Source organism: Acinonyx jubatus, chromosome A1 (assembly GCF_027475565.1).
Source record: "Acinonyx jubatus isolate Ajub_Pintada_27869175 chromosome A1, VMU_Ajub_asm_v1.0, whole genome shotgun sequence".
NCBI classification, from domain to species: Eukaryota; Metazoa; Chordata; class Mammalia; order Carnivora; family Felidae; genus Acinonyx; species Acinonyx jubatus.
The window spans coordinates 142,532,509-142,548,524 of NC_069380.1; the positions used below are offsets into that span (position 1 = coordinate 142,532,509).

The window sequence follows — 16,016 nt, forward strand, 5'->3', positions numbered from 1 at the left end:
AGCTCTGGAGCCAACTACGGCCTCAAAGGCCTCTTCTGGCCTTTATCCTCTTTGCATAGTTACATGGAACGCTGTTAACTACAAGGAAAAACCTGTTTGGGGCTCATTAAGCAGAAAACTGCTGGTATAAAACATTTAGGCCTGCTGGTTTGGCTGGAGCCTAGTGTGAAATAGTTTGAGATGGGAAAGATTTCTTATAGGTAAGATGAATGAGGGCACAGCCTTAGAGGACAGGCTGGAATGCTGCTGTCAAAAAAAAAAAAGAAGAAAAAAAAGAATTATGCAGACAATGACCCATGGGGGGAAAAAGGCAGACGCAAAGTAAAACCTAACTTTGTTAAGATTTTTTTTCTGCTTTTAGGTTTCTACCACTTGTGGCTTCACCCACATTCTAATTTTATTCCCTTTGCACTTCACAATAGTCCTCTCATCTTTATTTCATTTTACTAGTGCTTTTATTACCAGGAAGTATGGTGTTAATAAAAGATAACTGTTTGAACTGAAACTTATGTCACTACAAGAGGGCCACTAATAGGGAGAATGGGGGGGTCTAAACTCTGTGTAGCTGTGGGAAAAGAAAAAGGGGAAGTAGAGAACAATCAGAGCTCATTTCTGGACGGTACGGAGCAATTCTAAGTTCCCCAGTGTACAGACATTTGGAGAGAATGCAGCTCAAGAATTGAGCAACATTACGGATTTTCAGGGACAAAGTATATTCTCTTTGTCTTTCCAGGTTTCTCTTTTTTCTACCTCAGGAAAGACTGACCTACTCCAGATCTCCCCTTAGGGGATTCCCTCCACTCTGCGTTCAGGAGGTTGTTACTATGTTGGTACAGGCTTCAAAGTAAGACAACCATCAAATGATGTAACAGGAAAAAAAAAAAAAAGACTCCATTTTCTTTTATAGCCTTGTCTAGAATGTCCATTTTTGAGCAATTTCCTTGGAATTTGGTTTTGGATAGAAATTTCCTATCTGAAGCTTCCCACTATTAAAATTTTCTAAGACATTTAAAGAACTGGGGAGCCTGGGTGGCTCAGTCACTTAAGTATCTGACTCTCGGTTTCGGCTCAGGTCATGATCTCACAGTTCATGGGTTTGAGCACCGCATCGGGCTCGGTGCTCTCAGTGAAGAGCCTGCTTGGGATTCTCTCTCAATCCCTTTTCTGTGCCCTTCCCTCACTCTCTCTCTCTCTCTTAAAATAAATAAATAAGCTTAAAAAAATAAAAAAATAAGAACTAACACCAATCCTTCACAAACTCTTCCAAAAAAATAGAAGAGGAAAGAGACCATTTCCTGACTCATTCTGTGAGGCTGGTACTCTCCTGACACCGAAACAAGGTGAACACATTATTAAAAAATGAAACTACAGACCAATATCCATTCTGAATATAAATGCAAAAATCCTCAACAAAATATAAGCAAATTAAATCCAGGAACATATAAAAAGGACTACACATTACTACCAAGTGGATTTATTCCAGAAATGCTAGAATAGTTTAACACGAAAATCATTGAATATAATATACCATATTTATTAATATTTATTAATATTAGAAGGATGTGTTAAAACCTAGTCTGAAAGCATTGATATGATTAATCTTCTACTTTTACTCTTCATAGCCAATAGCTGAGAAGTACTTAAAAAAACTTTTTTTTAAACTTGAAGTATGAAAAGTGCTTTTAAACTAAAATGCTGTGAGTTTTCAAAATCAGGCAGTTTCATGCTGAAATCTTAACTCCATCTTTTCTTCCATCACCACCACTGCTATCCAAGTCCCTTGTTCTTTCACCTCAACTCCTGCAGCTAACTGGCCTCCCAGCTTCACTCTTGTCCCTTCTGTTCTCCACAAACAGCTGGAACAATGTCACCCTCTCTTCAAACCCTCTAAACTTGTGTCTGGTCTGACCCCTCTGGCCTCCCTCTTCCTTATAATGCTCAGAGTAGTCAGTCCCTGCTCAGGGTCAGGGAGCACAACCAAGCTTGTTCCTGCCCTCTGGTCTCTACACGAGCTATTTCTCTGGTTTCTGGAATGCTCTTCTCTTTGCATGGTTGGCTTCTTGACATCTAGATCTCAGTGTAGACACCACCTCTTCAGAGAGGACTTCTCAGACAATATGGTATTTACCACATCACAATATTTCAGTTCTCCATATAGCAACTCTCTTAATGTTTACCTTTCATTTACTACTCTCCTTTTCTACTACAAATACTCTAATCTTAGCAGGGACATCTTCTTGGTAAGCACTGCTTCCCCAGTGCCTAAGACAGTGTCTGATGCTAAGCAGAGACCTCATAGAATGAGCTAATGACTACTCTCTAGATTTCAGTCAAATTATTAAAACTTAAACATCCCAAGTTTGTTAAAGCAGATTTCCCAAAATTCCTAGTTTTTTTTTTTTAATTTTTTAATGTTTATTTATTTTTGAGACAGAGAGAGACAGAGCATGAACGGCGGAGGGGCAGAGAGAGAGGGAGACACAGCATCGGAAGCAGGCTCCATCCAGGCTCTGAGCCATCAGCCCAGAGCCCAATGCGGGGCTCGAACTCACAGTCCGCGAGATCGTGACCTGAGCTGAAGTCAGACGCTTAACCGACTGAGCCACCCAGGTGCCCCTCAGAATTCCTAGTTTTTGTCTGCAGAACACATTTCTACTCCAAATTCAATATGAAGAGATAAACTGTTTCTCTGATTCTTAAGCAGGAAATCCAAAAGTACTTCAGACAAATTAATAACATTTTACTTACTCTGGGAGAAGTTTATATTTCTCCAAATCAATTTCTGGAAAAAATGTGTCACTTTCAAATTCCTGCATAATCCTTGTCACAAATAGTCTAACGTGGCCTGGCCTGTTCATGGCTTCCTTTGAAAAAACACAAGAGGCATCAATTTCTTTATTTATCTGTCAAAAGAAACAAACTCTTAAGATTTGTTTGTTTTAATTACATAGTCAAGTTTGTATCTGGTATTAAGAGACATGCTCCATAACTTGTCACCTCCAAAGCATGCTATTTAAATATCCTATTGTTAAGTTTGGGGTCCTGCAAAGTATGTCTTAGTTATTTTGAGAATGGCATTAATAATTACCACTAATTATGAGAGTGAGTTTAAATATATTCTGGCCTCTAGTTTGCTTACATGAATTCTTTTTTCATTTAAGCATTCAGTATTATCTTCTTTCTTTGGTGGTTGTTTAAGAATTAAGAACCCTAAATTATCTAGTTGCTCTCCACAGAAAAATTTGCCTATGTATATATATGGATAAGATAGTATATAATTTTATGAGATTTTGATTACTAAAAATCCCAAGGGCATACTTAATTAGTACATTTACACAGAATTTAATAACGCTTCCATTTCTTAGGAGATAGCTACAATGCTAGCAGGTGATTTACTTTCTTAGCCTCTGTTGCTAATGATTGTATTGGCCTTATATTGTTAATGACTTTTCTAACTATAGCCTATGCTACTGTTGATAGTTTCTATAGAAAAAACTGCACTTGAATGAATATCTTAAAACTCTAATAAAAAGTCATGAGTCCTAATTGCATCTCCAAGAAAGTAATAACCCTTGATTTTCAAATAACTTATGGAAAAAAAAATATATAATTTCAAGTGTGTGTTATCCTTGAAATTCCAAATAAGGGCATAGAACAAATGTTATTTTTTATTTTTGGCTTTTTACTACAGCAAATATAAAATCATTTATTCTCTTGCCCCAATCAAATAAATATCCTACCAATTCTTAATGTTATCAAAAATTAGAAAAACTGAATAGGACGAACCACAGCAGCATCTGAAAGTCTGTATCCAAGGAAATACTATATGGCACAACCTTTTCTGTAAAGGGTCCTATGTAAATACTTTAGGCTTTGTGGACCATGTGGTTTCCTTCTTTCCTTTGTGGGCAACAGCAGCTGTAGACAATACTAAACCAATGGGCATGGCTGTGTTCCAATGAAACTGTGTTTACAAAAACAGGCTGGCCCCAGGGAAGATGAGCCTAAAAGTTCTACAAGTTATGGTGATAAGAGGCAGGTGCATAATACAAAATTACCAGTTGGAGATTCTACTTCCTTATGTGAGTTTGAGCCCCGCGTCAGGCTCTGCGCTGACAGCTCAGGGCCTGGAGCCTGCTTTGGATTCTGTGTCTCCCTCTCTCTCTGCTCCTCCCCTGCTCACACTTTGTCTCACTGTTTTTCAAAAATGAATAAATGTAAAAAAAAAAAAAAAAAAATTAAATATTTATAAAAAGTAGATTTTCAAGTGAATGTGGTATTAAATCATTCAAAATACATATTGAACAAAATAAAGAAATGACTTGTTTTCCTAAAAATTCATGCCTGGCTGAAAGATCAAAGGAAAATGTCCATTTCCTCATAAAACAAATAAAGCAAACCAAAGGTTGTAGAAACAGGTCTGGGATCCTGGTATATCTTTTCTTTTAAAACAAATTCAGTGTATATATGTTATAACAAGACACCAAAGTGTAGGGGCTGGCTTTTTTCCTTCCCATAAACTTTAATTTTTTATTAGTGTTTTAAGAGTCCAAGAATTCTATTTATTATCCTCAAAAATTTTGAAAGCTGAACGTCATTTGGTATTCAAAAGAAGAAATATTTTGGAGCACCTGGCTGTCTCAGTCTGTGGAATGTGATACTCCTGATGTGAGGGTTGTGGGTTTAAGCCCCATGTTGGGTATAGCGATTACTTAAAAAAATAAAATCTTATGGGATGCCTGCGTGGCTCAGCCGGTTGAGCATTAGACTTCAGCTCAGGTCATGATCTTGCAATTTTTGAGTTTGAGCCCCGTGTCAGGCTCTGTGCTGACAGCTTGGAGCCTGGAGCCTGCTTCAGATTCTGTCTCTCTCTCTCTCTCAAAAGTAAATAAACATTAAAAAATAAAATAAAATAAAATAAAATAAAATAAAATAAAATAAAATAAAATAAAATAAAATAAAATAAAATAAAATAAAAAAATACAAAGTTTTCAGCCGGAGCCTCCATCTTCCAGTAATTCACCAAGGGAAAGAGGAGAGGCACCTGCTGAATGTGCTCTAGGTGTTCTAGGAAACATGGAGTTGTTCCGTTGGCCACATACCTGGGAATCTACAAGAAAGGTTTATTTTGGACATCAAGGGAATGGGCACTGTTCAACAAGAAATGTTTCACAAATGTTACCACTGCAAAACTGGAAGAGTCTACAATATTACCCAGCATGCTACTTGCATTGCTGTAAACAAACAAGGGCAGATTTTTGCCAGGAGAGTTAATGTATGTATTGAGCATATGCACTCAAAAGAGCCGAGATAGCTTCCTGAAGTGTGTAAAAGAAAATGATCTGAAAAAGAAGGAAGCCAAAGAGAAAGGTACATGGGTTCAACTGAAAAGCCAGCCTGCTCCACCCAGAGAAGTACATTTTGGGAGAACCAATGGAAAAGAGCCTGAACTGTTGGAACCCCTTCCCTATGAATTCCTGGCATGATTAAGTGTAAAAAACAAAAAACAAAACAAACAAAAAAAAAAACAGACCTCAAGACTGGGAAAAAAAAAAAAAAAATAAGGACTCTTTTCTCTTTTACTCGTTTTTTCTATTATTATGAAACATGTAATAGTTTTCCTATGCTTTCATATTATACAAAATTGTGAAGTTTTCTTTTAACAAATTCGTATACATTTAGTCAGTGTATAGTAACTGAGAGCCCCATCCCTTTCTCAGTAAGGACCTATATATTCTTGGAAAAAGGGGAGAATTCAGTATATCAGGGCACATCTAGGGAGTAGAAAACAGTGCAATGGAAGTACAATTCTAAGGGAGGGATTTAGAATGTTTTTATCATTTTTTTTAGTGTTTATTTATTTTGAGAGAGGGAGAGACAGGGTGGGGAAGGGGCAGAGAGAGAGGGAGACACAGAATCTGAAGCAGGCTCCAGGCTCCAGCTGTAGGCAGAGAGCCTGACACAGGGCTTGAACCCATGAACCGTGAGATCACGACCCAATCCGAAGTTGGTTGCTTAGCCAACTGAGCTACCCAGGAGCCCCTAGAATATTTTTAAATTGGAAACACCAACTATTTGGAATTGAAAATCAACTGGAACAGGCTTAAAAACTCACTTTTATATTTTTATTTACTTTTCATGATAGTATCTAAAATGAATAAATCAAATTGACAATGTGTCTAGTTTACAGTAGGGATAATGTACTTCCTTTTGCTCATGGCCTAATTTTTTAAAAGTTCAGATGGGGCGCCTGGGTGGCGCAGTCGGTTAAGCGTCCGACTTCAGCCAGGTCAGGATCTCGTGGTCCGTGAGTTCGAGCCCCGCGTCAGGCTCTGGGCTGATGGCTCGGAGCCTGGAGCCTGTTTCCGATTCTGTGTCTCCCTCTCTCTCTGCCCCTCTTCCGCTCATGCTCTGTCTCTCTCTGTCCCAAAAATAAATAAAAAACGTTGAAAAAAAAAAATTTAAAAAAAAAGTTCAGATGGCAGGGAATCTGAAGGAAAGTGGGGTAGAACATTTCTTTATGATTTTACTTACCTTATAAACAGAACTGCCTCCCACTACCCAAACCATGTCCACTTTATGTGCTAATTCTGGTTGCTCAGTAAGTTCTAAGGCATCATCCAGACTTTTGGCAAGAAAATGAGCTCCTTGTGGAGGTTCCCTGAATTAAAAAAAATTACAAATAATGTCTATAAAACCCATTCATACCAGTCAAGTAATCTGAATTGGAATAAGTAATTATAAAACCAAAATCATCATAAATATGAATTCTTTCAATAATAAACACTTAACATCAATATGGCCTATGACCAATAATTCAAACCATATTTGTGTATGTACGGTCCACAATGAATCAAAAAACAGAAACACTTCTGGTATCTTGTGATATTTATGGTTGAAAAAAATCAGAAGAGTAGTGGTCTCTGGAGGGATGGGGTAAAGATTCACTGGGAAGAGGCATAAGGGAACTTAGGAGGGGTCATGGTAAAATTCTCCATTTTTGATATGGGGTTACATAGGTGCATACATTTGTCAAAATTTAGCAAAAGTACATTTAAGACTTGTACATTTCATTGTATGTAATATTTATCTCAAAAGATGGGGCACCTGGGAGGCTCAGTTAGTTAAGCGTCTGACTCTTGATTTCAGCTTATGTCATGATCTCAGGATTCCTGAAATGAAGCCCTGCATTGGGCTCTGCGCTGTCAGCTGGGGATTCTTGCTCTCCCTCTCTCTGCCCCTCCCGAACTTGTGTGTGGGCGTGCTTGCATGTTTGCTCTCTTTCAAAATAAATAAACTTAAAAAAAAAACTGTAAAGAAATATTGAACTCTAGTTAATGATATATATGCTGAAGTATTTAAGGGAAAACATACGGATGTTTCCATGTTACTCTGAAATGCTTAAAAAAAAAAAGACCAATGGATGCATGGATGGATGGTAAAACAAGCATAATAAATTGTTAATGGTGGAATCTATGTGTTAGGTATACAGGTGTTTAAGGTTATGTTTGAAAGATTCATAAAAAATGTTGGAGAGAGAGTAGTATGTTTGAATGACTGTAGTTTGGAATGATATTCAAACTATTAATATGTGATGAATGGGGAGTAAAAGACTTTTCATGTTTGAAATATAGAAGTGGATGAAGTATTAATAAGCATGTATATTTTTAAAATTAAAATCCAAAGGAGAAAAATTAATTTCAGTGTTACATCTTCAGTTTAATTTCTCCCTATCTCCACAACTGTTTATTTTTACCTGGGGGGGAGGGGGCGGGTGGAGAGTGATAATTCCCTTTATAATTGAAGAAACATAGAATTTGACTTTCATTGTAATTAGAGAACAGAAATTATAATTCAAAGTCAAGTTCTCAGAGTGATGCTTTAAAAAATTATGTAACTGTCTTTGAACTAGTGCTTATAACAATGATTAATCAACAGCTAATGGAGATTACTAATTCTCTTCACTGCCTCCTCCCTCACCTCCTTCATAGATATTTTACTTATTTCACCCTTTGTCATCTCTAAAGGAGTAAGATAGCACAAAGAATGTATTTTGACTAAAAGCTGAAAAAAGACTCGCACACCAGGGTGAGGTTAAATGAGCCAAGGAAGTCTCTAAGGTGTCAGGGAGGCTGCAGCGAGTAGGCTGGACAAGGCTGTGTAGGGGGAGAACTGAATCTAGCTTTGAGCTTGGGGAGAAGGTAGTCTAGCTAAAGTCTAGAATGACAAAGAGTCCAGGTGGTTTTAGTAACTGAGGATGCTGAAGTCAGAAATGATGACAGGTGTCAGGGAAGAATGAAAAATGGAGGTTTAGGATCTGACATAGTGACTTAGGATCTGACATGAGAGGAGAATTTGAAGAGGTGTCCTAGAAATTGGTGGGTTGTAGCAAAATAATTTAGAAGGTGGTATAAATGTTTGGCATGGATTCAAAGAAAGGGGACAATAATTCTGTGTAGATTGTGGAACAATGGCTTGAAATGCTTCCAGGGCTTAAGGTGAAGACTACTTTTTTACCCTTTTGTAATGAGTCTGTTAAAGGAAAACAAAGACTAGATTAAGGATTTGTTTCAGATTTTAATTATCATAAAGACATGGAGGAAATGCTTCTGCAAAATGTTATTCCTTAGCAGTTTAGGAATGTTTGAAACACTTGACCCAAGATGGGTATAAAAATATAAGCAAAAAGTTGAGCTAATGTTTGAGCTAATTAGGCCACTGTGTTCACTGTGTTAAAGCACAAATCCTAGGAACACAGTGAATAGTATATAGCAAACACTCAATACTGTGACTTATTTCATTGCCCACTTTCCTTCCTCTATTTATCTCAGACTAAGAGAGATTGCATTCCCTGACAAAAGAGTTGGTATGTGGTTCCATATATAGTCAAGCATGTGGACATCTTTGATATCTTGTTTCAAACTTAGAATCTTAGCTCCTGAAGAGGGCTGGCATGAGGACTAAGAGATAATGCAAAACAGTAGGCACACCAGTGATACTTCCATCTTTCTCCCTTCTCCAGAGAGGCTGCTTTTTACCTGGATAGTTACATTAGAAAGATCTAACATTTGAGGACCCGTTTGCTCTCCCAAGTAGTGGGAACAGGTAGTACTTTATATGCATCAGACTAGCAGTCCTATGTAAGTACTTTTATTCCTTTTTATAGATGATATTGAGGCTGAAGGATTCAGTGGCCAGTGGTTATAGATCTAGGAAATGGTGGACCTGAGATTTGAACTCCAGCAGCCTAACATTGGGAGTCCGTGTGTTACAACTCCCTACATAGACAAGGGATTCAACTGGTGGCCATAGGCTACAAAGGTGTCAAATTCTTGTCCCCTCAGACCTCAGGATGGTGTGGCCTAGTTTAGCAGAGCCTTAAGACCAGTGTCCTCTGGCCTTGAGCAGCCTCATTTGATTACCTCAGGGTACCATATAAACATGATCTTTTCTCACTGTGCCTGATGTGAAAGATGATGTGGCAGATGGAATTCTGGCTCAATTTCCTAGACTGTTGGGAAAGCACTTAAAAAACAAAAAACCCTAGGCTAGAATCATATCTTAACCAGAATTCAAAAATATGTTCAATTTAAGACCTTTCAAACTCAGTCTCTGAAACAGAATTTCCAACTAAAATTAAAATTGGTTCAAGCATGCTCCATCCTCATAATCGAATACTATGTACTCACTAAAAATATTCATAGAAATTAATCTTTCCATATATCCAATGGGGAAAAAAAGACAGGTTACAAAGTGGTATTATGTGGGATCATCCTATTTTTATAAATCACCTAAAGACCATCCATTCTGTAAAAATTTCTGAACCCCTGCTTTGCTAGGGGATATACTAAGTGCTGGGATATACTAAGTGCCACTGTACCAGTGGCAGGCAGAACTGTATCTCAGCAGTGGCCATAGTATGAAAAGGATATGCGATGGGGATGTGTGGAGGATGCCAGGTAGGCAGAGGTGGTACATCATCTGGGTGGGGTGATGAAAGAGAATACTCCTTGGAGAATGATCCCTTAGCTGACAGTCTCAAAGGAGATAAAAACATGTGCAAGACACGGAAGTGATGGATGACCATAGAGGATACTGAGGTTTATACTGAAGTTACAGAAGTTATTTATTTAACACAAGAAAGCTCCAAGAAAGTTGAAGGTAGAAGTAGTATGTAGTGAGGTTTAAAACAGTAAAGGGTAGCACAACAGAGCAAGGTCTTGAGACCAGGAGAAAACGGGAGTCTAGGATAAAGTGGTGGGGGCAGACGGAGGATTCTGGTTGACAGGAGGGGATTTTTGACTCAAGACTGTGGGAAGGAAGAACAAAGTGATAGATTAGGGCAAAAAATGAGATCACAAGCCTGCTCATTGTGCTCCCGTTAATATTTTCTATTAGAGACCAAAGGTAATTCTGCCAAAATAGAAAAGCTGGGACAGTAGGATCTGATATTGATAGGGTCCTTTCTGTGTGCCATAAATTTAACATAAAAAATTTCAATTAATCCTCAAAATCACCCTAAGAAGTTCTCATTATTAATCCCATTTAGTAGATAAGGAAACTGTCATTCAGCAAGGCATCAAGTTAATAGGTACCAGACCAGGTATTAGAAGCCAGGTTGATAACTCTTTGCTGTACCAAGTGTGTGAATAGTGAGGACAGAAGAGAGAAAGCTTTAATCACTGTGGAGAATATGACAGACCGTAAAAAATTATTATACTATGAGATGTCAAATAGCTTTCATGAGTTGAAGACAATTTACAACATCTTATATCATGAAGGAAATTTTGGATTTACTAAAGATGCTGTCAAAGCTATAGCACTGTGGTAAAATTTATTTAATTTTTGGTTCCAAAGCCTTAAAAAATTACTTTATTGAGCTATAAGTTATATACCATTCAATTTATCCTTGAGGATTCAACTTCTTACATTGGAGGGTGGTGGTGAAAAACTGAGTATTTCTAAAAGCTTGCCTGAGCAATAGCGATTACATGGGTAAATCTCTCCCCTTTAATTCAGAATCTAGCACTGTATGGCATACAGCAGGTGCCCAGGTTATGTGTGTAACTGACCCCCAAGTAGGGAAGCAGAAGGAAGCACAAAAAATAAACTCTAAAATGTTTTCCGAACTGGTATGTTTATTTCCTCGGAATAACTGATAATAAAAACTCTGAAATTTTCTGTCTTAAAAAAAACAAGTGAAATATAGCAACAAATGTTATATAAGAAACAACCAAACCCAATTACATGCACAGCAGTGGGGGGGGGGGGTCATAAAGAAGAAATTTCATCATTTGTGGAGATTTGCTGGCTCAATTGAATATCCCCCCCCACTGAGATTTGTTTATATCTGTTGTAGCTCAAGCTAGCCATAAATAAACTTGAGTAGTATTCAAGAAGATGTTATTAAAGAGTCTCTGGGAATGGCTATACAGTCTGTGAATTTGGATTCTACCAAGTAAAAAAGATAATCAGAATATCCTAGCAACCAGAATAAAGAGAACAGTATAAAGACTGAGGCAGATGGCAAGATGCACATCAACTTATTCCTCATCATCCAAGGCCATCAATGCAAATATTCTGGTATACTTTCTTTCATGTTTTTACCTGTGCCATTCTAGAAGGGATTTGGGAAAAAAATCTATATAAGCCTGAACCCCGTTGGCCTACAGTTGTATAATGTTTTTTTCCCGCTCATAGTGTGATGGTCTTTGATGTGTTCACTTGGCTGGGCTATAGTCCTTGGTTATTGAGACACTAATCTAAGTATTACTGTAAAGGTATTTTGTAGAAGTGATTAAAGTTGATAAATCGACTTCAATCTGGGTAGGCAGGATTGAATCAGTTGAAAGGCCTTAAGAGCAGCTCCTCCAGCTTCCCTGAAGAAAAGATTTCACCTGCAGATAGCAGTTTCAGACCCTGCTGAAGAGTTCCAGCATGCCCTTTCTGATGGTGTGCCCTACAGAGTTTTGGACTTGCCTAGCCAGCACCACAAATGTGTAGGCCAATTCCTTGTAATAAAGTCCCCAGGGCATTTCCAGGCATCAGGAACTATCTACTCCAATGTTAGATTGGAGGACAGGAAAATTCCTAGCAGAAGCTAACTGGAGACACTTCTCTTTCTTCAGGATCCCTAGGTCAATTCCAATACTTTCATTTTTTTCACCTGTAGACATTGCATAAAGAATACAAGTACAAAATATTATTTGGGTGTTGTGGTAAACTAGGAATAATCGGGCACAAGGTTATGACTGATTTTTAGCCCATCCTAAAATTTCTATCTTACTGTATCCAGGGCAGGGTATGGAGAGGGGATAAACCACTTAATCTTGGTAAACCCCAAAACATATGTGAAACTAGAAAAAAGTTATTAACTATATTGTATACATGATAATTGAGGCTATTGAGTAACAGTTCAAGGAAACTGGCAAAGCTGTTACCCTAGTGAGATTTAATGTAACTTTTCAGAGTGGTGAAATCAATCACTTAAGTAGCAGAGTGAAATTATTGTCATGTGGCATAAATAACTGCTTATTCATTTTCTGTAATCACCTTTATGACATTAAGCAGCGTGATCAATAGTGCTATATTTATACAATTTTGTTTTGTCATACACAGACCTCTACCATAAGAAATGGGACATGATTTTCTTGTGGTGAATTTGTGATAATACTTACTTGAGGTCTCTACTGAGAACTATATTAATTCTGTCCTTTAAAGGTCGATTCTTCTCCGGAATAGAGAACCATGTCTTTCTACCCATAATCACCAAATTCTGTTTACCTAGAAAATCACATAAAAATAAGTATATTCTGGGAGTATACATTTATATTTTCATATATTCATTTATATGTGCAGAGATAGGACTGTCACAGTGACACCTAGTGGATCTGCTTTAAAAATTAAAACTTAAAACAGGCTTACAAAATTGACATTTATCACCCACTTCCTAAATATACTATTTTTCTCTTTGGTGTTATCTGATTTATATCCAATATTTAGTTTTAATCAATTGCAATTATGTATAATAGTGAAGAGCCATGATTCTGGGGCAAAGTGCTGAAACTGAATGTATTCAGTCATCTACTAGGCAAGTCACGAATCTTCTATGCCTTATGTTAATGGAGATAACAGTAGTTCCTAGTTCTAGGGTTATTGTGGGGATTGAGGATTTAGAACATCTAGTAAGTACCGTTTAACTATTTGATGTAATAGTATTATTTATTTGTATACTTTGTATTTATATTAGTAGCCATACTTTTAAAGATAGCTGTTTAGGATTCCACTCAATTAAAAAGCCAAAGTGCTTTCAATTGTGCCTCTATTTTTTAAGTAAAATGCTTCTATAGAAACTTTATACACCTAACTTCCATTTTTCATATAATTATGTGGAAGAAAAATCTTGGGAGTCAGATATCTGGATCAAAGGAATACACACATTTCTATAACTCTGGGTATGTTCTGGCAGGCTATCAAAAGAAGTGCATGTGTCTGTTTTAAAGAATCATCATTAGTTTGAATTCCTTTAAACAAAAATACTAACATTTACAAAATACAAGTATACTATGCATTTTTCTGTATTTTACATCATTACTCATAACCAAATTATCACCTCCAAATGTGGAGACAAATTTTTTTCCTCTAAGAATTAAAACCCCAATAATTCATGGTGCCCCCTGTAGAATATGCACTGCATTTTCAAGGACAGAGCTTTAAGTGTTAATAAGGAGATATCAGTGATCAAAAATAACAGAGCCAAAAGGTGAGGAATTCTGATGAGAAATGGTACAGACTTGGCCTAACAACAAAGGTGGAGATAATGAGTGAAGAGCATAGAAGACATTGGAAAAAAATTTAAAAAAAAGAAAGAAAAAGAAAAAAGAGCAAAAAGCCAAGTCAACCTTGGTATCCTTTCATCCACTCATCAAAGAAACACTGTGTTTACTGAAAGCAAGTGAATAGGCCAGGCGTTGGATGCTTTTCCTATTATTAGATCATACACTGGATTCTAGAGTGGTTCATGTCAATTCTTTAGCTTCAAGCTCCTGCTATCTTGTCTCTACTGGTGACCTAAGTGCAAGATCCAAGGACCTTGTACCTGTCCAGTTAAAGTTATGCTGCATCTGCTTTCCGATTGACTGTTTGTCTTTTACTCTACTATTTCTTCTCCTATGACCAAATACGTATCTCTTAGGCTTTCAACGGGCATCTCACCACTATATTCTCTTCCATGGTTGTCCTCTCCAGTGGCTCAATTCACCCACTTTGCTGTACCTGAAATTATCCTGGAGATCCCACAAATTCCTTAAACCTCAAAATTATCATTACACCTGCACACTCTTCTCCACTTCTTTATTCTCCATGTCACCCAGACTCTCAAACTGAAGATCTGAGAGTTCATCCTTGATTCCTTCCTGCATCACCCATCACATCACCTTCACCTTTCTGATCTCCACATCGAGTTCATGGAACTGTTTCTTTTTGTTGTTGTTTTTTTACTTTTATCTTCTTCACTGCCTTCCAGGCCCTACCATCGCTTTTAGCAGCTGTGCCAAAGGCCTCCTCTGGTCTCCTTCCCTGCTCTTTCCCTAAAGCCTGTACCTAGCTGCTAATTCTGCCCAGTACCTCAATTTACGCATGCCCACATAAAATTTCAAAGAACTTTTTTTTAAAAAACGTGACAAACCTTGGGAACTGCGTATAAATCACTGGTAAGACAAAAGGTCCCAGATTAACACGGAAAACTTTTTATTTAAGTAAAATTTGCACTAATAAGCTTACTCAAGCAAGATGTTTCCCAAACCTCAATCACTTAAAAATCCCACATTACCTTCTACGGATGAGGTTGTGGTCATCCTTTGGAAATACTTGAATTCATTCCTATAAATTAGACAAACAGGGTTACTCAGAACATTACCTGGTAGGCTCAAGCCGTAACCCTCCCGACAGACGCTGCACTGGGGGGGTGGGGAAAAGTCTTCGCCGGGCAACAGGAGCAGGACGGAAATCGAGAACTTGGCCGGCCCGCTCCAGATGGCGGAAGGAAGCCCTGGCCCAGGTCCTGCCTGCTCAGGTGAAAAGTCCGATCCCATCCTCCCAACCGAGAGTGTCTGTTAGGCCCCGCCCTGGTGCCGCGATCAAAAGCAAACCGCGCCAGTTCTCCCCGTCCCCCAACACCCAATCCAGCTCCGGGCCCGTAGGTACCTCAGCGGCGGCCAGGGCAGGTCCCCGTTCTTGCCGATGCCCATGTTCTGGGACACAGCGACGATACAGTTTAGCGGACGAACCATGACAGCCGCTGTGAACACCACACCGCTTGCTCACGATCCCGGAAATCCCGGCCGAGCTTGGCGCGAAATTGCAGCCATCCCGCCCCTTCGGTCCTATTTGTGCAGCCGAGACCCCGCCCCCTGCCCCGGCGCACGGCAGGGTCGTGACGTGCTCGCGCACGCAGACTAGGGGAGCTGCGGTGGCGTGCTCGCGCTCCCGCCTGGGCCCTGCCCCAGTGGCGTCAATCTGTGCCCTGCGATGTCGGGTCGGAAGCCTGCCTCTAGTCGCGCCGCTGCCGCCGGCCCAGCTCCTGCAAGGCAAGAGGTTTTGAGCAGATTCTTCCAGTCTACGGGAAACCTGAAATCCACTACGTCCCCCACGGGTGCAGTCCCGAAGGCCGGCCCTGATTCTGATTCCGCAGCGCCCCTAGCGTCCACTCTCCCGCCTCAGTTGCCGCCACACGTGGTGGGTTCGGTCCAGGACGGGGCGGGGCCAGCGGGGTAGATGGGGCGGGACTAGATGGGCGGGGACGGTGCTTGTGGGTGGAGCAGGAGGAGATGGGAGCAGTACGCGAGAATCGACGAGATGAGCCGGCCCGATGAGATAGGGGCGGGGCTCAAAAGGGAGAAGGCTGGTCTCCTTTAAAAATGTAGTTCAAAGATTGCACTTTCCACTTGGAGTAATAGACTCGAGGCCAAGATCACACAAGTTCTTAATGGCAGACCTGAGAGAGGAACAGAGGGCTC

At 39.2% G+C, this 16,016-nt stretch overlaps 2 protein-coding genes and 1 long non-coding RNA gene across 14 annotated transcripts in view; 2 read left to right on the forward strand and 1 right to left on the reverse strand.

Moving 5' to 3' along the window:
- LOC128316030 (uncharacterized) overlaps nucleotides 1-13,314 on the forward strand; it is a 27,100-nt gene extending 13,786 nt beyond the window's left edge. The window contains exon 3 of the long non-coding RNA XR_008299393.1: nucleotides 11,360-13,314. This is a non-coding gene — a long non-coding RNA (uncharacterized LOC128316030). The remainder of the gene's footprint in view (nucleotides 1-11,359) is intronic.
- The window catches only part of DHFR (dihydrofolate reductase), a 23,631-nt gene extending 8,291 nt beyond the window's left edge, over nucleotides 1-15,340 (reverse strand). For 3 of the 8 annotated variants that reach the window (XM_027039219.2, XM_027039212.2, XM_027039211.2), the window contains exons 1-5: nucleotides 15,205-15,340; nucleotides 14,831-14,880; nucleotides 12,678-12,783; nucleotides 6,535-6,661; nucleotides 2,749-2,903 (exon numbers count right to left, since the gene is read on the reverse strand). In XM_027039219.2, the coding sequence (XP_026895020.1) occupies nucleotides 2,749-2,903; nucleotides 6,535-6,661; nucleotides 12,678-12,783; nucleotides 14,831-14,880; nucleotides 15,205-15,290 (524 nt within the window). In that variant the 5' untranslated portion in view covers nucleotides 15,291-15,340. Of the gene's footprint in view, nucleotides 1-2,748; nucleotides 2,904-6,534; nucleotides 6,662-12,677; nucleotides 12,784-14,830; nucleotides 14,881-15,065; nucleotides 15,123-15,204 lie in introns of those variants that run through there. The other 5 variants (XR_001429811.3, XR_003413906.2, XM_015069081.3 and 2 more) reach the window with 3 other exon arrangements.
- MSH3 (mutS homolog 3) overlaps nucleotides 14,975-16,016 on the forward strand; it is a 187,786-nt gene continuing 186,744 nt past the window's right edge. For 2 of the 5 annotated variants that reach the window (XM_027039130.2, XM_027039153.2), the window contains exon 1: nucleotides 15,529-15,735. In XM_027039130.2, the coding sequence (XP_026894931.1) occupies nucleotides 15,529-15,735 (207 nt within the window). Of the gene's footprint in view, nucleotides 15,074-15,449; nucleotides 15,736-16,016 lie in introns of those variants that run through there. The other 3 variants (XM_053224371.1, XM_053224369.1, XM_027039141.2) reach the window with 3 other exon arrangements.